This window comes from Neodiprion fabricii, chromosome 2 (genome assembly GCF_021155785.1).
Source record: "Neodiprion fabricii isolate iyNeoFabr1 chromosome 2, iyNeoFabr1.1, whole genome shotgun sequence".
NCBI classification, from domain to species: Eukaryota; Metazoa; Arthropoda; class Insecta; order Hymenoptera; family Diprionidae; genus Neodiprion; species Neodiprion fabricii.
The window spans coordinates 36,310,669-36,335,827 of record NC_060240.1 but is presented as its reverse complement, the minus strand read 5'-3'; the positions used below and the strand labels follow the sequence as shown (position 1 = coordinate 36,335,827).

The following is a 25,159-nucleotide window of genomic DNA, read 5'->3' as shown; positions in this document are numbered from 1 at the left end:
TCGTTTACAATATAATGATGAATAATGATTAATAATTAATGAATTCATAAAACTAATAATTAAAAGTTACAATTAGTTGTATAAAATACTTTTATCATTGTTAGGGCCAGGGTGCACACGCTTCTACATACCTACTGTATACCTATATACGTTTCAAACAATGAACAGATATGAGTGAATCGTCAAGCTTTAAACACAAGGTAGATACTTTTTTTTCCTTCCTTTGTCTTTTTCTCAAATTTTCCGTTATTTTTGTGGTCACACACGTTTTTCCTTTCCTGCGAATATTTGCTTCTTTTCTTTTTTTACATCATACACTTTCACATTAGGTATGTATACATGCGTGTATATTTACTTTATGCATGTATGTATGTATACTCTATGCCGTATATTATATTCCTTTCTAAGCCGTGCAGGTTTCATGTTTCTACGTACGACGGCAAAATTTTGAAAAAATATTAATATAAATTTTTTTATTCCACCAAATCAATTTCATTGTCAGTCAACGTTTTCACGAGTTATGTATATTTATTAATAAATATTCCCTGCCTAATGAATCTAACGTGTTTATCCGATGCTTTTTTTTTCATTTCACAAGTTTCACCACAGAAAAAATGCGATACTTGTACGCCGCGAAATTACGTAGATTTCTACGTACGGTATGTTACATATTGTATACACGGATTTTACTTGGGAAGGGTTATAACGGCCTAATCAGTTTTACTGACTTTTTAATTTCTTCTTTCTTTCTTATCTTTCATTCTTTTTCTTCCCCCAGTATTCAGTTATATTATTTTGCAAAAAATTATGATTACGTCTCCGTTAACACTTGAAGGTTCGTTTCAAAATGCGTACCTTCCGTTAAAAGAAATCTTCCGTAAAATATTATTTACATCAACGATTTGGGGGTGTGGTTATTATTTCAAGATATATTTGCAACTTTGTGCTATAGGTCTACAACTTTGCTCCCGCCGTTTTCCAAAAGATGGCGCTAGTAGCCAGTAATAGTTCAAATAAATAAATCACAGTTGTTTTCCATCAGTTTTGACATCTATAAATATAACCTCACATCGATATTAGTTAATTTTTGTTTGCGTCATATAGTTACACTTAATTGAATATGTCAACTTATAAACCGAATTCACGTCATTTGCGGGAGATTTTACTTTTTCATTTCAACATGAAAAAATCGGCGGCTGAGGCTCATCGGGTTATTTCAAGTACTTATGGTGATGATACTATTAGTGAAAGAACGTGTCGCGAGTGGTTCCAGCGCTTTAAAAGCGGTGATTTTGTTGTTGAAGATCGGCATAGCGGTGGCAGAGAAAAAACTTTTGAAGATGATGAACTAGAGGCTTTACTTAATGAAGACTCGTGCCAAACTCAAGAACAGCTAGCAAAACCATTGGGAGTAACTCAGCAAGCAGTATCAAAACGCCTGGAACAGCTGGGGATGATCCAAAAACAAGGAAAGTAATTTTGCAACACGACAATGCTCGACCTCACGTGGCGAAAGTAGTCAAGACGTACCTCGAAACACTGAAATGGGAAATTCTACCTCACCCGCCATACTCTCCAGATGTTGCTCCATCTGATTACCATTTATTTAGGTCTATGGCACACGGCCTGGCGGGCCAGTGCTTCGATTCTTTTGAAAAAGTGAAAGAATGGATCGATTCTTGGATCTTATCAAAGGATGAAGAATTCTTCCGACGCGGGATTCGTTTTTTGCCTGAAAGATGGGCCAAAGTAGTGGAAAGTGACGGACAATACTTTGAAACATAAATAAGATACCATTTTTTTTTTATATAATTTTTAAAATTAAAAAAAAAAAACGGCGGGAGCAAAGTTGTAGACCTAATATAAATACGAAAGTTGGAAAAAAAAAGTGGAAAAAAATGGAAAATTATCTAGTTTGAAACTATCGTAGGAAAAAACTTCCCTCGCCGTGATACAATACGTTGCTATTAGAATATTGAATATTACTGAAATAACAGGGTGATCAAAACCAACCGATTTATACCCAATTATATGTGAAGACGTGATCAGTAATTATAGAGAAAGAAAAGGGTGAGATTATAATTTTTGCGACAGGTAATTGGAAAAGAATCGGCCGTTCGTGGTACAAGTTAAATCAGTAATCACTGTAATGAAATAAATATTAAATAATCTGTATGAGTAAATATAGTTTGAAAAGAAACGCGCTTTGGAAAAGAAACATAAGAAAGAAAGAAAACTCAACATACCACCTCACAGCAATTTTTCAACACCCTATATATTTCATATATATATATAGTGCATATATATATCGTATATATAGCTGGCACATTTCCGTGACTCTTCGATTTTCTTTTACTTCTTTTTCCGTTCAAACTATAAATATCGTAATCAGCCGAATACATACGGGCACGGTGAAACACAATAACGGTATAATAAGAATCGTTAATTAAAGTGTAACCAGCCGTAAAAATAATACAGCGATAAAACAAAAGAATGACAATATCCAATAGCGTAACTACCACCACGCGGTCGAGGGGTCAGAGGGCAGGGGAGGATATATATATATATGTATATAGGGGGTTTTGTTGGTGCGAGGGGGGGGGGGGGGGGGGGGGGGGGGCTAGAGTGCACCCTGGCCTGAGATCAGACGACTAGCACTTGCGATTGTTGTTTGCGCCGCTGTTTTGCTGACGCAGGCGGTCCTGGCGACGGGGACGTTTCCCCTTGCCGCTTGCTACCTCCCTCACCTTGTTGCCACGCTCCATACGGCCACGTTTCAGAACCTGCGCTGCTCGGTTTTCCAGAACCTGGATTCAAACGATTCGATTATTGTTTAAGAAACGATCCTTCCTTCCTTTATTATTATCTTGCTCGAAGTTGAAACCGGCCTGAAAATAGGGACAACCGTGATATTTGTCACAAATTTTATTCGTTCAATATGAGGAGGTCAGTTTTGTACTCGTTTCAGGGAATGATGTCGGAAATTTGCAAACCAATATTTTATATAATGTTTATAAACTTCGGTCATAATCAACTCGCTATTTTTAGCCATTTTTTTTTTTTTTTTTAACTACGAACTGGGGAACAGACTTTGTTGACTCGATAATTTCCATCAAATGTAAACGTATGTTTTCGTTTCAAAGACAAGGAATCAAGAATGCACCACAGGTATACGTACTTCAATGATGTGCGGACATAGAGTCGGTGAAATCGGGAAATTTTGGGTAATAGGAGAATGGGAGTGCCTGTAAAATGAAAAATGTAACGAAATTCTACAATGGTTGTAACGAAATGCGTCTGACGAAAACATACGAAGAAGAGAAGTGCATCGGGAGGCAGAAACTGTTATAGGATTTGTTGTATTACATCGTATGGTAGAGAGGAGCTGGCTAATCGCGAACCCACGACGTCAACGGTTGAAATTCACACAATTAATAGACAAGTATTTGTGAATTTGATACCGACACATTTCACCATTAATTAATATCTTGCTGCATTTGCCATTACAATATCTTTGAAATGGAAGAGCCAAAATTACGAATGTTATGAAAATGTGGTGCCTGGATGCGGATCATAGTTCAGACAGACCATTACCGAGCGATCAAGATTCCAAATGGTGAAAACTCGGAACGTTCGAACTTTTGATCGTTCCGAATTTTGACCGCTTGATCATTCGTCGTCGTAAGAAAAAAAAAAAAAAAAATGAATAAACGATTTGAAAAAGGCACCTTTTGCGCGATGCGAAGCTGAACAACTCGGGCCTCCTCATCCCTGGCAGGTCTGTGCTCGTGAATGCCGTTCCTGCGTTGCTGATTTTCCTGAATTTGTTCCCCTCGGTTGTGCCTCTGCCTCGGCAAGCTGGAGGCAGGTTCGGCGTCGTTGGGGGGTGTCGGGCTTGGTTCGGACTCCGCTGGGGTGTCGGGCGTCGGCGGGGGAGTCTCCGGGGTAGCCGGGGGAGCCGCTGCCCGATAAACGGACATGCTCGGGTGTTCTATCAGCAGATCCTCGAGCGGCGACGTCTCCACGTGGATGGGGCCCGCCCTCGTGAAACACGCGGGCGGCGTCACGTACCATGACTCCTCAAGCGGCGTTGTGGCCTCAACTGTGTTAAAATGTCATTTCTCGCGTTAGAGATTTACCTTATTTTTCTACTATTTTATTTTAAATAATCCCAACAATTTCCAATCGCCGCCGATCGACGCGGTGCTTGTAAGCAATTCGTTTAGCCTCGTACACCGATAAAATTTTCCAATTGCGTAGTTACTTAATTAACAGTACTTAACTACTGTCTTCGTCTCTCACCGTGACTGAATACGATTTTACAATTCAATCCGAAAAATCTGTAGTATGATGTTACCACTCTTATTCGATACGTAATATCACGTTCTTGCGTACATGAAGTGATGTTCGAAGTCTTGTTTATATATTGAAAAACATGTAGTAATAACCGAAGGGACGTATTAATATGAAATAAAATTTCCTCACAGAACACAATGACCAAGTGCCACATTTCGCAAAGTAAAAAGAAAGAGACACCGGGTCGTAAAAAGAAAACACAAAAACACCGCTAACACCGATTCGAACGATGACGCAAGACGATGGACAGCTTTTTTCTGTTTTTTTTTTTTCTTCTTGTTTCACATCTAGCCGCCGTTTATGGTTGTGTATATCAATGAGATAAAACCCGGCGTGCTGCAATATAAATAATGTGCAGAGACGGAGGTTGGGATGACGATAGACTTGAATTAACGCGATGATTAGATGTAGACTAGATAGGATAGCTGACGCTATTTCATCTTGAAATATTGTATCAAACTCTTCGCATCGGTTAATCAGCTAGAAGCTGTCTATCTTCAACGAATCTAGTCTCGTGTTCGTTTGCAAGCAAGTATATGGCGTAGGTATATAATAGAGTAGAGTAAATTGGCACTGGGGTGTGTCGTCACGACATGTATATGTATATTTACCTAATTGCAAGTAACGAGTGGACGATATCGAAAGCTTTGCTTACCAGCACGGTCAATGAGGATCCAGTCATCGCCCTCGACCTCAACCTCTTTAAGCCTAGTCTCAACGGAGAGCGATACCCCGTTTGGATCATCCTCGTGAACGTCATGAGCGCTAAGACTACCCCCCAGCAGGTAGTTCGCCAAGCTGCTCAGCATTCTGACCTCCTTCCTAGATTACTCGCTGTAAAAATATAAAGAGAAGAAATTGTTGAAACGAATCGGCATCGTCAAACTATCAGCGTCGAATGAGACGATATGCTTTTAAAAAAACCTCAGTCACGTATAAGTGAGCACATTTTTTCATCGCTATACACCCGATATAGCACATTATTACACAATTCTCGTATTCGGTATAATGCTGCATTTAGTTGACATGATTTTGGTAACTCTGACATCATTTTGATGTAACAAGCAGTCGGTTAACCAAATTAGATTCGTTGCTGTAACCTATTTAGTACCGAGCACGGCACAAGGCACCACGAAAACTGTAGGGAAACATTTCGAACGACGTGTATTATACACTACCTACGTATATTGGATATTTCTGTGTATGGAGGGGACAAAAAAAAAAATACGATCATTTTTTAACGCGGTTCGGTTACACGTACGTAACAAATACGCAAACTAAGCTGTCGCTCTTCGGACGAACAAAAAACCTTATACAAACGCCTCGTTTGGCTGGTAGAAAAAACCAACCAGAATGGGGGGGGGGGGGGGGGGGGGGGGAAACACGTTTGAACCTGCACGGTTCACTTCAATTGCCCGAACAACCTTTGATATGATGTCATCATACTCGCGCTAGCCTGAATGAAATAAAAAACGAAAAAACCGACAAGCAGCGGTTCTCATTCCTGTCTTTCCCATATATTTGTAAGATTTGTTGATATTTTTTTTTCGTCGATACTTTACACCGTCTCTGAAGCGTGTAAACCAGGCCGGTTGCGATTTAATATAAAATTAAAATGGCCTTGCAACGGTCCGAAATAGCGCTTATTTCCCTGCGAGGGAGACGTGATAGTCAACCTTTCCGCGATACGTTTATAAGTATGTACCGGCAGAAAAGTATAAGGAACGAAACGAAGGAGAGATAAATTTCTGTAAAATATATAGAGATTGGAACATCGGTGCTACAAGGTCGCATCCGGTTTTCAGCAGCGGCGCGGGTCGAATCCTCGCGATTAGAATTCAACGTATCACGATGATGTAGACGAGGTGTCAAGGCCTGACGCAGAACAACTACTGCGGCTACAATATTTCGTCGCATCGCTGATATACGTTATACATGTATTATATCATACGCGTACAGGCACGACGTGTTACGCTACGCATACGTATGCATACGTAAATCGTATCGTGCGTGTGTGTGTGTGTGTGTGTATATATATATTTATAGTAACGAATTGACCAATCGAGTATAAAGAAGAGGAGCCGCAGACACGGCAAAGCTGTGTTCGTTCGGTTTAATCGGTGATTAGCTTTCATTATTAGCTCGGTTTTACAGCCGGGGCGCTTGCGCGCAGCAATCAAGAAACGCCCGATCCTCCGTCGCGAATCGTTTTGACCTCGTTGCCGGCCGACTTGACGCTGCAACAGCAGCTCGCCTAATTATAGTATACTACGACACTACTTACAATTCGCCTCTCAATCGATTCTTTATTATACAATTATAATCTGCACATGTCATATTGTTCGAATAAAGCTTCGTTGCAGGTTTATAGGTAAATGGAATAAATACACGTGCACCAATTGTTCTGTAACATAAGTCGACGTTCGCAACGCAAACGAGTTTACCGAAAATTCAAAGCCATTACACCGTCGATCGACGCGATAAGAAACCTCCTGTGCACCATGTTACAGTAGGCTTGAATTGTAGAGAGGGAACTGTCAGCGACGCTGCAAGCTGTAAGTTCTATGGTCGTGTTACGTAGAGCGCTTCAAGTGGCGCGACTCCGTCCGATTGTTATTGTTGCATTGGCCCGGTTTCGCTGACAGATTTGTTTTTTAATATTGTTATTTTTTCTGTGCAAAGGTTGGGGGGGGGGCTGAATACAAAAAAAAAAAAAAATACTATTTTATGGCCATACAAGCTGGCTGATGTGAAATTATGTACACCTCAGCGATAATACAAGTGCGTAATATTATTATAATTGAGGTATGAAGAGAGAGAGAGAGGGAGAGAGAAAGAGAGAAACGGACAAAATCCTTGAAATTACGTTCAATGTGGTTGACATTGATATAAAAGTGATTTTAGTATTTCGTGGCGTTTACAATACGTGCTTTTCCGGCCTGTCAGAGGAGGCATCTTTTTTTTTACTTCACAATTATTAACCACTTTTTATTATCCTACATATAAACCGTTACGCTCTAGTTGCATCTTGCGCAATGTAATTCACGATGTGTCTGTGTGTGTGCGTGTGTAGGTCAGCTGCGTAGGTATACCTTGTACACCTGTACAACTGACTCGATGAAAACAAGGAGAAAATATACCCTGCCATGGATGATGAATTACAGTAACCGACCGTCGGCTGCACCGGTCCACAGAGACTGGCTGTTTACTCATTAAACTTGAGAGAATTATTCAGCCTCATCAATCCTGCTCCAGCTACGCCCGAAATTTTGCCAATAATACGTACTCGAAATTAGCTCCGCGTCATCGCAACGTATAATCATGCACGTATAAACGATGTATACGTATTGTCGGCAGACACTCGCGTAAATTAATTGTTATACAGTTATGCAGAAAACGAAACTGTCGCAATTACAATGCGCGAATGAAACCTGTAATGAGACAAACTTGTTTCTTTTTTTTTTCTTTGTCTATATCGTATCACTTTACACGCGGTGCATTTTCCCCGCAACGTTTCGCTAGGCAGGCTATAGCCTGTAAATATTACAGTGGGTATAACTTTCGTTTGATAATCGAAACTCGCGAAAACCGACCGCAAAAGCGACTCGAATGTTCAGGTAGTGTATCTAACGAGTATCGAAGTGCAGGTTGTCCATATAAATCGTGCGTCGCGTCTCACTGCTGCAGATTTCCCCGCGTTCAAACTAAACGGGCTTTTACACGCATCGCCCGTGTACAGCTGACTCACATCACCTTTCCACCTCGACCGACTGGGCTTCGCCTCGAGTTTTCGCCTCGTCATGCACATTGATTTTAACATTATAAACTCAAGCACCTTCAAGAGCTTGTCGATATCAGCAAAACCACCCGGCGTTTCTGCCGTTTCGTGATGAACCGTTTCCTTGTCAATTAACTCGTTAAAACTGTCGGATCGAATGGCGGTCGTAAACTTATCGCGACGTCGATTCAACCGACAGTCGTTTCGAGATAAATTGGTCAGCGAATTTTTTCAATCAACGTTGCACACCCTCTAAATACGAATCGTTGCGGTTATACTGATGGAAAAAATCAGTGAAATGTCATTGAAAAGTTACATATGCACTGGCTTTTTTCCAGTGGTATACCAGCAACTGATTCAAACTTAAAAAGAGTACGCTTGACTCTCGATTGCAGTCTCAAGGCAGGAACACAGTTTCGCAAATGTTTTAGCGCGTTGTTGTGCACGGATTCCAAAGCGAACTTGCCGTTGGATGTAAATCCGAACGAAGCGACAGCCAGGTTGTATTCTCGAAGCAAAACACTGTGTTCCTGCTTCCCACGCCTTGCCATTACGGAAGTGATGAGTTTGTCTGTAGGGTGGGATCGATTTCGCTAGAAGCGGTGAATGCGTGAAATAGGTACGACAGCTCAATAGAGCACACGGTGTATATGCAAAACGTGCAACGAAAGCTACCAAGAAGGTCACGCGACACGTTAAAAAATGCACTGGGTGCAGTATAACAGATTATAGCGGTAAACGTATGCCGAGATATACATCGAGGACAACGATGTGGCGTCGTGAAATTCACGAGTTTGTAGAACGATCTCCAGCCGTTTGCAGAAATGATGTATCTGCAGGTTATCGCACGATGGGCGTGTATGTGTGGCGATTGAAAATAATTTCCGGTGTTCTCGTTCATTTTCATGTATGTTTGTCTTCTTTTTTTCTCCTGTAATTTCGCGTTACGTTTATATTATCGCCGGTGAAGATTTAGCGTTATTCGATAGCTGTACGCGAGTTGTATATATCGACACAATTTGCAGCGACTCGATTTTATGTGGCTTAAGAGCCTGGCAAAGTAAATTCAGTTTGCCCGCCGTGTATTTCGCCATAGTTAGAAACGATGTGATATGGAAAAAATTAGGTGACGTCGAAGGACAGGAATCGGTTTCACCTTAGCGGGTTTTCAATTTTCTGGTTTATTCCGAGCGCCAAGCTTTTCACACCGACTGCGCAATGGCTCAACTTTGAAGCTTGCGTAAGTCTATTTATAGATAAATCAAGATGCGGTACAAAGCATACCTGCCTGATATATTATAAACCCCATGTATAACTACACGAAGATATTACAGGACGATAGTAACTACGTCGTAAGATAAATTTCACAACTATCTTTTATCATATCCAAAACATGTCGTTAAATCAAATCCACTCGCAGATACAAGACATGAGTCGCACCTCGCGAATTTGTCTTAAATATATTTCTCCCCCTTTTCTCTCTCTTCTTCGCGTATAAATTTATCGTTCAAGAACCGATAAATCTCCAATTCGCCGATCACCTGATCGAAATCGACGAACGCGCTCTGCGAGGCAGAGAAGGATGGTAAAACGGAAGCCGAATTCTACCGGGTTGATGCGCAAGCCCAAAGACAAGGTCGGGATGCCTGTCAAGGCGATCGTGCAGAACTCGCATGGAATTACGTATATACGTATAATAGATACCGTTGAAACTGTGCCACTCGGCCGACCAACGACGCACAAGTAACAAAGCATAATAGCTGGTGTTCGTTAAATCGCTCGACGAGTTGCGAGCTGCGGTCGGCATATTTTCTACCATTGCGGATAGTGATTAGTTGGAAGGGCACTGTGAGGGAGTAGCGAATATCGCGTGCGCTTCAACGTACATCGCACGCATCGGAAAATTGCGTATCAACTTTCGCCCGCTCGCGTGTCTCGTTGGCGGTTCTAAAGTATCGCGAGGCTTCGACGATTTGAAAATGCGGAAGAGCTAATTTTTTGAAGAAAAATTTTCTCCGCAAATAATCTTTACGGTACGGCGTATTATTTTTGTTTGCACATGTCACACGTTCGCAAATTACGTGTAGTTTATTTATCGTAAAGTGGTATAATATTTGTAAAGCGGTAGGAGAATAAACGATTCGTTAGACCGCCGCTTTGAGCTTGCCTACTAACATCTATTCAGGCAACAATCACGAGGAATGAACGTGCGCTAATAATAAAATCCAGACACGCTTCGTTCGGACGATTTTAACGGTAGCCGTAACCGCGGAAGCGTAGAACCTGCACCATGAGGCATTTAACCACAAAGATGGTGTGTGCAGCGTGCCGTTTCAACGACCGTCACACAATCGTTTGTCCGCGTCATTAACAGACCCGGTTGATTTTTCGGTTCATGATAAATTTTAGTACCATACTTTGCCCGCGAAAGCAAAAATTTTGAATAAATTGTTTCGACGACACGCGCTGTGTATAAACGTGTCGTTACGGAAGTAGCAAAATTTTCCCATACATACGGTAGAAGGAAAAGTTGAAAAAAAAAATTAAATAAAATAATAAAATAACCAAAGAAAAGCCATTAAAATGCAATCGTCTTATACAGCATTATTTGCGAGACTTCGGTCAGCTTTTTCTTCTTCCATTGACTCACCAGGTGTAAAAATTGCGACATATCGCTGCGTTGTAAAGCGAGACGTCTGCCGAACATGTTGATAAACGGTTTTCGTTAGTCTTTAAAAATTTACTCTCCGTAAGAAGATAGAAATTATCTGAAAGAACGGAGTGACGGTGTAGTTGGATTTGACGTAATTAATCATGTCTTTGCGGATGCATAAACGGGTTGTCTAATAGAAAAGTGTCGATCGCTTTAGGCGAGCTTGAACTTGAATTTCTGTGTATTAGGTTCGCGTCGAAGCATCGCGGGTATTTAAAATAAGAATAAGTTTAACGCCCGATTACTTCCACTCGGAACCCACGAACGACCCGCCGACCCGGCCGAGGGTCCTGCTTATGAATATTCCCGAAACTCTCGATCTCCATTCGTTCGTTATGCATGAGTTTGTTTACTCACGCGTAAGATTTTCGCAGACTTTGCATTACGCCGAGTCACTTTTCAGGTGTAGTAAATACATCCATGCGACGCAACGACGAATGTGCAACACGTCTCGATACACAACTCGACGTGTGACACTCGACGTTGTTTAAATCGATGCATTTTTAAGCACCGAAACAAGGGTTAAAAGTTTCACAGATGCGTAAAGAACTGGCAGTTTTGATATATATGAATTTTAAAACGTTACGATTTCTTGTCGATGTCTGGACCTATAAATTCCGAGACTAAGGCTCCCGAACTTGCGCTAAAAATTGACGAGTCCGCGTAGCCTGCACGGTTTATAAGTATTAAATTGCTTCTGAACCGCGGATCATCTGTTCAAACACACTTGGACCGAGAAACCCTGAGACGCAAAGTGTTGCAAAAGTCATCGATTTGCGGGAGAAATAATCAATTAACATAAATCGCGAAGCGTACGTTTTCTTCCAGATTTCTTCGTACCGGGTGTTTCTTTATTCCCTATTCCGGTATACACGATCGGTATCATTACCTCGCCTAGCCGCCATCCCCCGACACAATAACCCATAGCAGGCGTAATAAAATTGATGGATTTCCCGATGTTAACCTCGGCAAAGTGCCAGCCGTTTCCGAAGGTTACACACACGAACACGCGCGGTTGCACTAGACAGGAATTCGCGCCCCCGTCAAAGAAAATTGTTGCTTCAAGTGAATTACCGCGAGTTCCGGGGTAGAAAAAACAAAACATTAATCCAACAACCACGCCTTATATGTATATACTTATAACGCTGCTGCACGACTTATACAAAAAGAAAGCGATGGGATTAATTTCATGATATTTGTACGCTGTATATATTTTTTAACCAAGATCAAAATGTTGCGATGTTGCCAAATAAAAAAAAAAGAAAATTAATAAAATAAAATAAACAACAACATTGTCAAATACAGCTTATAGTGTAGAATGTATAAACAATTACGATCATTATTATTTTTTATGCATATCAAGTTGAGGAATATATTACAGCTACGATCGACTTGCAATTTGGAATGTATCGGAAAGCTTTATGCATACGAATGCATCATAGAGAGAGCTGCAGATGCATGGGCGTAGCATTGCTAGTACAAGAATTATTGTAATACATCTGTATTTTGCAGGTTCGCTGAGGGCTTAAACTTATATGTATACATATATACTGTGTGTGTGTGTGTGTGCATATATATATATATATACATATATATTTATTACCGAAGAAACGCGTAATCACCGCGTGATCTGCGATACCGATCCTCCGTTAACACGTGACGAGCTCGTGCTTCTCTCGTGACACCGAAAATCCACCAAAGAACGTCACGCGACTCTCGAACGGTTCTCGGATCGCTTTTCAATCTATACAGAATCACGTTCCCCGATAGAAATTTACAAGTAATCGTAAGCAGTCTCGAATCGATAACGAATTCCTCGCGATTCGATTGCGGTGATAAAGGAGGGCGAACGATCGCATCGAGTTGCAAATAATAGAAAATATTAATAAAAAAAAAAAAAAAAAAGAAGAAATTTTTGAATAAAATGCGGCAAGTTGTATCTTGCACAGGTATACGTATACATACCATGTATATACGGTGTATGTACGGTACATGCGAAAAGAACAAGACAATTCCGCAGTGCCAAAATCTTGGTTGTTACCAGTGGCGTGCGGAGTACATTACGATAGTCGGGTAGGTTATAACTTGACAGATCGTAAGAGGGAGTAAAGTAGGCGTCGAATCAAGGCGAACGGTGCAAAGTCAGGCGGCAATGGCAGCGCCGCGCATCGAGTCCATTCTCGAGGACGTAGAGTCGAAGCGTTGTTGGCCGGATTGTACAGCCTGAACATACCTTATACCTGTACATCGGGTATGCTTAACGAGAGTTTGCCAAACGCTCTATGCCGGGTTTATATTTAAAAGTTGTGTAATTGCTTCCTGGACGCGACGCCGCCGTCACAGAAACAGAAAGACGTAGGTACACGACGCAGAGCTACACACGAGCTTGGCTTGCGTTACACAAAACACGGCTTTCTGCGTGCTTGTTGTACCTTTACGCCCGAGATTGCACGTATGCGAATATGCGTGTATGCTAAATTATTCACCGACATCAACGAGCGCTCGACGAGTCTGTGTCGTCGTATACGCGTATTACATTAACTATATCGGCGTAGCCACGGTAGTCGGAATGATAAAATCTCTCGGTGGAAAGAAAAAATTCCACAAAGTTAGTTATTGAAAATATTGGTTGTTATATAACGCAACGCATACCTTGCGTTGTGTAATAATATCGTGGATATAAATGCGTTTCAAGTTTCACGGTCGTTCGGTCGCATCTTTCCTTTTTCCACTCTTCTTTCAAAATCGCCGTGCGAGTTATACTCTGCAATAATTGCGTGCCAGACGCATCTCTGACGTTGGTTATGATACTACTACGAATAGGAACACTGCCATGCCCGTTGAGTATATTTGTTTATACGCATGTGTTACACGTACGCATTATCTTTGAGCGAACGTATTCATTCATTAATTAACCTTATAAATCAAGAGATAAGGTGCGTGTATGCTCTCGCGAGATGCGCGATAACCGGTTACGGAAATAACCGTTGCATAATTTATAGTAGCCGACAAGTGCACATTTGGCCAAATGCATAACGATAAACGTTGTACGAGGAATTTATTACAGAGCGTAAAATTGCATCGGCGTATCGAAACTGACGTACAGAGATATTTTCGGTTGAGGAAAAGTAAGAAAATGGAGAATCTAGAAAAAAAAAAAAAAAAATTAATAAAAATAAATCGTCGATAACGATGAGACAAAATCGCTGCAGATCCAAAAATTATAGTCTGTATATTATATTTCAACCGAAAAACAAAATTTCTTTGCCGATCGCAACTGTTCGTATGAACAATAACAAGAAAAAATAAATAAATAAATAATGTATACTATGCTCGGTCTGCAGCGACTTGTACAGGATATAACATAACGATCATCGGGCGTAGAGTAATAATTTTCACTCGTCTCGCAACCTAACGCAATCTCAGTTTCGAACATACTTACCTATAATGTAAAACGAACTCACTGCAGGCGTAACAATTAAGTTTTTGTAATAGCGGACCAAGGGGCAAGGTAAAGAAAACTGGCCCAGCAGCCAAGCAGCCGTTCCCAATTTGTTTCAAATTGAAGCCGACACGTGTCCCTTATACATGCGTACACATATATCTCTACACGCCGTATAATAAAGGCGCCATCGCATCAAAGCCGCGGGCCTAATATTGTAACATCACACGTACGCACGTGTACGTATATATTACAAGTTTATCGCAACTTGTATAACAAACAGGCGAAGGGCCATGGTTACAACAGATCCTCGTCGCGAGAGGATGACTGAATACGAGTTTGCAGGGCGTCTCGTCTCGTCTTTCTAAGCAGGCAATTAATAATTCCACTGCCGACCTTTATTGCGGTCAGATTTCCCAAGTCCGTCGCTTTGAGACGGCGCCAAACTCGACGGCAGAAGAATGCTTCAAAGATTTAAAACTCATATTCGGATACGTCCGAATACACGTATATTTACGATTTATTTTTCTTCTTTTATTTCTCGCCCCCTACCCCTGCAAGTTTCTCCCACATAAGCGACGCGTAAGCGAATCCGAATTACGTATCAGCATCTTTCACATTTTCGTCCGCAAGGAAGATAAAATTGTCCTTCTGTTTTCTATACACTATTCGGTTTCTTTCAAATCTCTAATATATAGTAGAGGTGCAGGTGGGAGGGGGGGTAGATTAGCTAAGCAACGTTGTCATTACACGAGGGAGTGCTTATCGCGCGTTGCGCCTATAATATAAGGTCGATGGAGAACAAACACGGTAATTCTTATCAGTTATCTCGGCTGCGAGAAGAACGAGAGAAAAAAAAAATAACATTTAAAAAAATCAAATAAATAATCAAAGCGGAAATAAAAACGCGCCCGTCAGCCCGTCGCTGTCTGGACATCGCGCATTGCAATTTTATCGCTGCGGCACGGCTGCCGATGAGATTCGATATCAAGTTAAAACTCCGGGTCAAAGATTCGCGTCGTATAATATATTATTCTTATTATATACTATGTCGATATTGTATCGTCGATGAACGCGTTGCAAAGAGAAACGGCAAATTTTTAAATACCTGTAATATTCTGTAGCTAATATTGCAGGTGTGTGTAAGACGGTCAGAATGTTGCAAATCGCTTATACGTAATAATGGTAGTAATCATAATAACAACGATTTGCTTGGACGCGGGACTTTCATTTTCCTTCAAGTATATCTGGACACACCTTTGACTATCCGGCGCAAAAGTTGTGGTACGTTATTATTTGACGACTTACGAATAAAATAATAAAAAATAAAGGTTAGCAAATGACTAAATTTTTCACAGCATATTTACTATTTTCAATCGAGTAAAATTGTTACAAGTATTACACAATTCGAACCAGTGAATACAAGTTTTTGTAAAATAAAACAGTTTTATTTATATAATAAATCTATGTAACGATCGTAACGAACTGTACTGTTATAATTCTAAATCGCCCCTCTTTCTGACCAATTAATCGATCCGCTGACCGTGATCCTTGTAATATACACGTACACGATAACCTCGCCTCTGCGATCAATGTCACGCATTTAAGTGGACATTAAACATATGCAATGTGGCTATGCAAATTGTACACTCAATAAAGAAACATAATATATTAATTAATCGATTAACGCGTGTTTGGCCGATTTTAGATGGCACGATCGATGCATGATGGTAACGAGGTAATATCCGTGCAAATTTTATTTTACACCCCTCCCTTCATTCTCAATTCGCTCTTTTGCACTTTGTTTACCGCGCATTTCTTACACGCAGGACGATACGAAAGCTCGAACAAAGAGAATTTTGTTAGGTAAAACTTCTTTTCTCTCCACTGATGACGTAACGCGACGATGTCGGTTATAATCGCTAAAAACTTGAATAACATATTCACACAAGGGTTGAACAATTACATTCATATTATAATAAATTTACAACATTGTTCCCGTATAATTGTTCGTCAATCCGCGTATCCCTTCCTTTCCGCGGGATATCGAAAATCCCTCCGCAAGACACGAGAGAATCCGGGATGAACGACGCAGGCGCGACGAGCTCTCGCATCCCCGCCAGGCCGGGAGAAAACGGGAAGTAATATCGCCCCGACCCAGGAAGCAAGTCTTCGACCCGCCCCTTCCAGCCCCTCCTTGGCATTCAGCCTGCGGTCAAGGCCGTCCGTGAAACGGGGAACAAAAAAAGATTTGAAAAAAAACAAACAAAAAAGAAAAAAAAAAAAAAAACCAAGGACGCGAAACCACTTCGGGTTCGCAATTTCGTTCGGAGTTTCTCTTATGAATTGGATCGTTGCTATATCGCTGTTCGGGGGCTAATCTACGGGGAAAAGGGGGGAGGAAGACGTGGTGACGAAGGAATAAAACGGAGAAAGGTATAAATAAAATGTCTCGAGACGTGTGTAACAAAAAGTTTGCCGTCGGTCGAGTAAATCGACGCATAGTTTTCGACGGACAATTTCACTCTCGAAACGATTAATTTTTTTATTATTTGTACTGAAAATTGAGTATGCGCAAACTTGTCAAGTATACTCGTTACGAGAAAGAATAATTCTTTTACCGGAATGGTAATGAATTGTTGTTATTATTATTTGTTATTTTTACGACGCAACAAGCTTAATCTCTTTTTAACAACTATGCCCTTGTCTCCGTTGCATTTTAGACCGTGGTCGAAGGTATTCAAGCTACATGAAAGCCAAGACGATTGTTGGCAAGAGCTGGTATCCCAGTTTACGTCAATCGCAGCGCGAATAATTTTCGGATACGGTTGCGTTTGCATAATTAGTAAAAACATCTGATTATTACAAAAATAATTTCGAGCAATTACACGTATCTGTGTATATTCGTAAGCCGTTATACAGCGTCTCGATATATTTATATGCAGTAGAGTAAATGAACGAACCGAGAGACGCACGAATGCACGAATAAAATCGTCCATACATTAATTGATGATATAATCTGATATGTAAAACGTATGCATGGTACCCACTGAGAGCGGACGAACGGATGTGAGGTGGCTGGTTTGTAATTACGACGGAAAAATGGGATACATGAAAGAAGAAGGAAAAAAAAAAAAGAAAGAAAGAAATAAAACGTAGACAAATAATAATTACGGAAACTAGGACTCTTTTTTTTTACAGGAAGTCGTACAACAGTGACGTTATGGACACTGTATGGTTGAAACGGGACAAGCGCATGGTTCCAGGAAAGTGTTAAGCCTATTTACACCCTCGCCGAGAGTATCTGGCGCGGAACTCTTTCGAATAGATTACGTAGAATAATGGTGAGATAGATAGAGAGCTAAAGAGAGAGAGAGAGAGAGAGAGAAAGCCAAGGGATAAAAAACGGGGCTGAGAGGGAAAAAAAGAGGAAAGAAAAAACACTAGACAAAAGAAAACGATTATCTCAATTCGCCGCGTCTAATTCACCATTTCAAACGGCTGCTTTGTAGACGGAAATTCGCGTTTTCATCACTGTCCAACTTACAACGTTCACGGCTGCCGCACATATGCTGTTTTACACCGTCTATAGGATGTTCAGAAAAACACGAAGCGTTTACGGGAAGTTGTCGGAAATAATTTGTAATTGTCATCTCCAACGATTGCAGCGTAGCTCGAGTGATTCTGTACACAAAATTATTTCCACTTTATTTCAGGCCCCTCGGTATATCGGTTAATTTCCACTGTTTTCACAGACTGAACATTGAAATAATATCACGGTAACAACAATCCAGAGTTAAATATATATATATTTATAAATCGGCCAATCACCATGACATCGACATAATGCATATAATCGTATAAATGTGGCAGGTCGAGTACAAGAAAAGTCGCATCGTCACCTTGTCGCTAATGATTTACCTCCCCGCCTCTCTCTCTCTCTCTCTCTCTCTCTCTCTCTCTCTCTCTCTCTCTCTCTCTCTCTCTCTCTCACACATAGCGATCAAGAGGATACAAGGGCGAGGAAATCGATCCATAATTTGTCGTGAAAATCCGCTGACGTAATCGTCAAGCGGCGAAGGATTAACCGTGGATCAAACGAGAGAATGACGTTGCCAAGCGAAGGGATGAAAACCCGATTATATGTACATATCAGACGCGAGAAATTTCAATATCTCGATACTCTGTCGTATATTCATCGTTCTGCACTCCCTTTAAAACTCGCAGCGCCGCATAAATTTAGCGAGAACAAATGGCGTAAAAATTTTGAAACCTCACAAATATATTTCTACGATTGAAAGAAACAAACACAGAGTAACTGAAACGAAATCCGAATGCCCGTAAAAATCGTACAAGAAATACCAACTTTTCTACTAAAGTGAACGGGAAATCGGATCGGATTAAATCTTCGTCGTTAGTCATGATAAGTAATTGTGGTTAACAGAAGTGGAAAATAAATAAATAAATAAATAAATAAAATCACTCGCCTGAACGTGTGTTGCGTTTGAGGAGCCGCGGCAGCAACTACCCGGAATGACAGCCGTCAGCTGACACTGGCTGACAGTACTCGGAGTGGGAGTAAAGACGGCAAGGTAGGAGAAGCATCAATTACTAGTGGTGGGGATAGAACTCAGCTGGGCGAACAGCTGCTGTCATAGGCGCCGAAGCGCGGGGATCGCAGATTTCGCACTTCCGATTTTCGTTCCGACGGAAATTCTCAATTTCTGTTTGCAATACAATTTTATTTTCGGCCATATTTCGGTTTAGTTCATTGCGTCAACAGCGTGGGTAATAACTGGCAAAAGTAGGCAAATTTTCTCGTTTCGTTGTAATGTTTACTTCTTCTTTTTTTTTTTTTCTGACATCATTATTTCTGTGCGCCAAGTTTCTGACCAAGCGTCGAATGTAATCTTCCCGTAACGAACCGTAAATAAAAGCGATGATTTCAGCTTCTTTTCTTTAAACCAAAATTTAAATATCGACAATCTGAATCACCAAGGAAACGATCAATGTAGATACTTTTGGAATCGTTGACGAAGTTACGGTATAAAAATATCCATCTTCCGTCGACATTTGTACACTACGAACGAACCTCGAAATCAATCGAGTCATTCGTATTTACACGAAATAATTCGATTTCAAAAAGGACCCGTCTTTCCGTACTTGACTCGACTGCATCGTTTCCTTCTACCACCTTAAAATTCCATTTCGACTCAACGATCGATTTGAAAACGAAATATTACATTACTAAGACGCCTAGAGTGATTGAGATGGACTCGAGAATCCGGAAGAGCGCACAACTGCATCCTGGAAAGTTTTCGCGCGTCGCAGCGTCGGCGGTCGAACAAGCGAGTCGCCCTGCACGGTTCGCTACGAAATGCCCCCTAGCAACAAGAAGAGCTTGTGGGCAAGCTCTTTGTGTCGGGCGTCGAAAAGGGTGAGGCGACGCCCCTGAGACTCGGCAGCCAGCGGGACGCCTGCGCGTCGAGTTTGTGTCGATACTGGCCTCGACGTCCGACGATTCTCCGGACGGGATCCCCACCCCCCTCGCAAATGGGGACGCCCGACGTCGTTCCTACTTTTGAAGGAACGCAGCCCCCTCGACGACGTTCTCTTCCTTCCGAAAAATTTCAGGGAGGGTAAAACGAGACGGAGAGATAGATAGATAGATAGATAGATAGATAGATAGATAGATAGATAGATAGATAGATAGTTAGATAGAGGGAGCGGGATTGCCAAACTTCTGTAACACTTTTTCCTTCTTGGAAGCGTACAACAACCCGGGAACCAAACAGGACGAGGCGACGTTTCGGAGGAAGGATAATAAACTGATCGGTTTACTCGATCGAGATGAGTGTGTAAACAGCACTCGCTCACGGCTCGAGACTCTCTGCTTTCGGATCCCTGCGTCTGGCTGCATTTATATATATACACCTGTGTTTACGTATACATGTGACGTAAATCATCGGTGTCCAGAGCACTCGTGAGTTACCGATTTTTTTTTAACCACCATCTTTCATTTTTTTTTCTTGTGTTTCCAATACATAACGTATGTAGAGATATCGTCAAGATTGAAAACGATTACGCGAATTCGTAACTAGATAAATTTTCTGTTCTTATTCAATTTTTTTTTTCACGTATATAGGTATTTTTCAATTGATTTACAGATGTCGAATCTCGATGTAACAAAGAATGTATCTGACGAGAGAGCATCTGCCCTTCTTTGGGGGAGGGATTGGTGGTGGTGGTTAAATCGAGCTTACTGCAGCCTTCGAAATAACGGGGTGTTTTTGGCGGTTTTCAACGGACGGTAAATCGGGAATTCTATATGTTACACGGAGTTCAAGGAAAGCTTGGAATTCTGGGGGAAGGTCTAGTCGAAGCTACGTGCGGTAATGTTCGTCAATAGGTTCTCCACTGGATCGCTGTTGTTTGGAATCAAAAAAATGGAACGAGCTTCCTTTCGAATCAAATTTTATGTGCCAATGACTAGCGACGCTAACGGGCAGACCCCTTAATGAACATTACTCATCACCGTACCTGCGCCTTTCTTATCGTACGAAAAATTCTATTACATAAAGAAAGAGAGAAAAATATTTGAATATTCGTTAAATTATAGCGTCTCTTTGATCTTGCAACTTTACAACTTTGCATAACAGAGTTATGTAAGAATTCTGCAATTTCTAGTTTAGCACAATAAACTTGTAACATTATGATCGGCATTGTTTTCACAATTATATTTATAAGTGGAGTTTAGGAGACGGGTGTGATAAATTTCGAAATTACGCCCGTAAATGTCAGGTTCTATAATCTAGATCAACGAGACGGGGAGCGGGAGTAAAAATTGTCGAAGGTGACCTTTGCCTTGAATTGCACAGCACGCGAAGTTCAAAATCTGTATATATATATACAATATATACATACAGTAAAGCTATTCTAAGATTCTGGCACTGAGAACTTTGACTGGGACTTTGCCGGCGAGGTGATTGAATAAATCCTATTTTAAAAAATAATCTTCCGAGAATCACGCAGGCACGAACGTACTTCTGTTCTGTCGTCTCTTCCCTTCTCTTACCTTCGCTTCTCGACTCCTCCCGCTGTCGCTCATTGATCAACGTCCGCGTTAGAATCGACGATAGTTAATTACCTGTCCGTCGTATAAAGACGACGACGTCTCGTTTCTCATTGCTCATATTATCCGCGAAGAAGCGAGAACAACATGGGTATAATGCAAAACATGCAATTAGTACGTCAGGCGCAGGAGAAGGTTGCAGGAGAAGAAAAATCACGTTAAATTAATCAATTAGCAACAATTCTGCACTCGGATCACTGCGCAAACGAGCAATAGCTTTTTTTTTTTCAATTACAGCTAATACCCGCCGTTCGATTGTATACTCGATTTTTCATTTAATTAGAAAAAAGAAAAGAGATTAAAAAAAAAAAAAAAAAAAAAACACAGTGAACACTGAGCTGAGTTACAGACGTGTTATAATTATTGGCTAGAAAAACTGGTCGCTCAGAAAATAATTGGGTACTTATATAGCGGCAGAAGGTACGGTCAAAAAGGGATTTCCACGTTGATGCGTGTTACGTGCGCATGGCTATCTATACGTATAACATAAAGTATAGGAGATATCAATGTTGACAAAGCGATAACAGTCCAATTTCCGTTTTCTTCTTCGTCGAAAAGCGTATTTTACAATACCGTTTTAACATATATCTATCGTACATATTTAACGACTATTTTCCAAACGGTTTACACATCGTATTTCCGTGCAAAAGTATGAAAAACCGCATCGCCGCGCTCGGTCGCGTGTAAAATTTTTATTGACTTATTAATATAACTTGCAAATTGGCGATCATGCGACCGTCGCGTCGCCATTTCGCGCCATATTGCAAAGTCCCAGCGTAGGTTAACAATAATAGACGCACGGTATGAGGCAACGTATAACGTATATAAAGTGTTAACATTCATTAGCGTTCAACGAAACAAACGAGGGATAAAACGAGAGATAAATTATAACAAGGTTATAATAAACCGGGAATCGGTGATACGAGTTTTTTTTTTCCCCTCTGTCAAAGGATAAGAAGAATTAAAAAGGACTGTAAATGCAATTTCGACAAACGGAAAAACGAAATATTATTTAAAAAGTATGTGTGTGCCATGAAAAATGTTGCGTAAAAAATATTTTTAATATCTTTCAACGGTAATTGGAGCCTTTTTTAATTCTCCTGTTCGAATAACCTCGTCTGTGAAAGTAGTATCACTTTATTCTTCGCGTACGCGAAATAATTTCTCTCCTCGCGTCGGGCATCGCGCCAAGTGGTGCAGCAAGGCTGTTTACGTGTATTTAGAAGTATTTAGGCGTCGGTACGCACGAGTGAAGACCGATGATTGTTATTCGACGGTGGCTGTGCAGGCGGTTTGGTTCACGATCATCCGAGAGCGCCGCCGCTCTCCGTTACTTGCGGAGAAAATTACAACACTATAGGTACGATCTCGGCGTGCTGAGTGCAGTTAAATTTACCTACGAAAATTCCGGACGATCAACGCGTATCTCACATCTGAACAAATTTATAAACGACAAATTACACACTTTACTCAACTGCATAAATTCCCGATAATAATAATCGTGCGAAAATATCACAAAGTTGGTTATAACTTGTAACAACACCGGTGCGATACACGGTTATCGCTTATTTTGAACTGTTGTTGTTGTTGTTGTTGCTGTTGTGAGTATACGAAATTTTTCGACATCTTATCGTGGATCAGTGGATAATTTTTTTCATTGCAAGTCGAATACCAAAAAATAATTATTACTCCGTCGGATATTTTCTTCCATCATAATCAACGATGTAGAAATATATCAACCAGGTTAGAGTGAAAAAAAAGAAGTTTGTTAATGGTTAGTGACAATCTGCAGAAATGCGTAAACACGACTGTAATATTAACCGATCACCGTCTTAAATTGCTCCTTTTTTTCTTTCCTTTTTCTAAATGTCATATAATTTTCAATCCGGAATTCGGAGATTTCGTTCACACTAGACGAAAGAAAAATAGTGTAATTCTTTTTATCGCTATATATAGATGCTCAGCAGATCAAGTATATAAGGTATATAAATATAATACCCTTGTGTTGTAGTCGCGAGTGCAATGACCATGTATAATATAAATATGACAGATAAGAAGGTACGAGAATGACGATGAGCATCATTATCATTATCGTCAGCTTTATACAAATTCTTTCAGAGTCGTCGATTATCGAAATTAACTTCGTGCTTTTTCGATGTTTCTTTTTTTTTTCGTCAAAGTAATTGCGTAATGGAAAACATGCATCCGTATATATTTGTAAATACCTAATATGCATATATCATATGCGTCGGGTAAAAATAGTAGTAGGAAAAAGTCGAAGGAACGAAGTAAACACAGTCCGCGGCAATGCGAATGAACTGACAATCAATACCGGGCGACCCGAGCCCGTTCCGTTCCGTTTCGTTCCGTTCCGTTCCGTTCCCTCCTCGTCCCGCAAAATCCCCGCCGTAATAGGAGCAGCTCCGCGTTTTCCGTATCCCCGTGAAACTTCCCACCGCCGACGACTACAACGGTTATCGACCCCCGCAGAGCCGGAGGACTGGATAACGTCAACGGTTCCTGGACTGCAGCCCGTGCGTTTGACTGCCGAGTTTTCTCTTCGTACACATTACGTATAAATTACGTGAACGAAAACAGTCCCCCACGTTATTTGGCAAGCAAAGCTGCGCGTTGCACGCCGCAGACTGCACGGCAAAACGATGCACGAGAGTAAAGATTTCAATTCCGTTTATGCGGAGGGCAGGCAGCCCTTGAGTCGACGTCTCGGTTTCCGGTCCGCGGTTCTTTGTTCGGGGAGTATTAAAAGCTGCCCTGCAAACAAGTGTGGGTACCACGTTTCGTAGGGTCGATAATACTTAAGACTCGACTTTTATTTGCCGGCTGGTCCCGGGAGTTCCAGGATTCCCTTACGCCTCCACCCTAGTACTTCAAAAACCGACTTCCTACTTCGCGCCGAGACCGATCTGGAGATGGTTGGTTCGTTTACTGGTGCTGCTTCAGACCTTAAGGGGGTGCCCTGATCGATTTCCACCTTGTCGCGTATATATATCTCCAATTATCGAAGAGCACGTATCTCAAAGGCGAAAAAAGGCTTGTGAAAAAAAAAAGAGGAAGAAAAAGAAATGTGGAAAATGAAGCCAAAAAGCACATCCTGCCTTCTCTTTCACGCGTATAAAATACTATACGTTCACGAATCATACACACTTGACGTACAATTGTGCTGTTTAATTTGGCGAACACCGTGCACCGCGTCACTGTATAATAATATGATGTTTGAAAAGTAAATTCCAACCATTGCGTAGGTAATGTGCGTGCGTGCGTGTGTGCGTGTGAGAATACACAAGCCGTAATTAGCCAGATCTATTTCCGGATGAAAAGGCGGCTGCAAAAACAAACGCGAACCCTCCGCAGATTTTCCCCGATGTTTATTCGCCTCGTATCATTGCCCGTACGCATATACCTGTTGCGGTTAAAGAATTAAACGATAATTGATGAGAAATTTAAAAATACAACGGATGATAACGTACGTATAACGGCGTACGGAGCTTGCAGAAATTATTTTTACCCGTTAATGAATTTTTCCCAAAGGTGATCGATAATAATTGACGAAAACTTTATCACGGACGAGCCTCTCCGATTTCCTCCCTCCCTTTAAATATTATACTTTCACTCACGGGCCTCTTACATTTCACCCTCGACCGATCGATGAGCTGCGTATGAACCTACATATACGTATAACGTAGCATTTTATCAACGTCTTATCGCCGCCGGCGCGAG

At 41.1% G+C, this 25,159-nt stretch overlaps 2 protein-coding genes across 4 annotated transcripts in view; one reads left to right on the top strand and one right to left on the bottom strand.

Moving 5' to 3' along the window:
• Nucleotides 1-25,159, top strand: part of LOC124174900 (uncharacterized aarF domain-containing protein kinase 5) — a 67,819-nt gene that overhangs the window by 4,356 nt on the left and 38,304 nt on the right. The window lies entirely within an intron of this gene.
• LOC124174911 (tumor protein p53-inducible nuclear protein 2) overlaps nucleotides 2,601-25,159 on the bottom strand; it is a 56,903-nt gene continuing 34,344 nt past the window's right edge. For 2 of the 3 annotated variants that reach the window (XM_046554551.1, XM_046554550.1), the window contains exons 2-4: nucleotides 5,012-5,190; nucleotides 3,729-4,102; nucleotides 2,601-2,807 (exon numbers count right to left, since the gene is read on the bottom strand). In XM_046554551.1, the coding sequence (XP_046410507.1) occupies nucleotides 2,652-2,807; nucleotides 3,729-4,102; nucleotides 5,012-5,165 (684 nt within the window). In that variant the 5' untranslated portion in view covers nucleotides 5,166-5,190 and the 3' untranslated portion in view covers nucleotides 2,601-2,651. Of the gene's footprint in view, nucleotides 2,889-3,728; nucleotides 4,103-5,011; nucleotides 5,191-25,159 lie in introns of all 3 variants that reach the window. The other variant, XM_046554552.1, reaches the window with a different exon arrangement.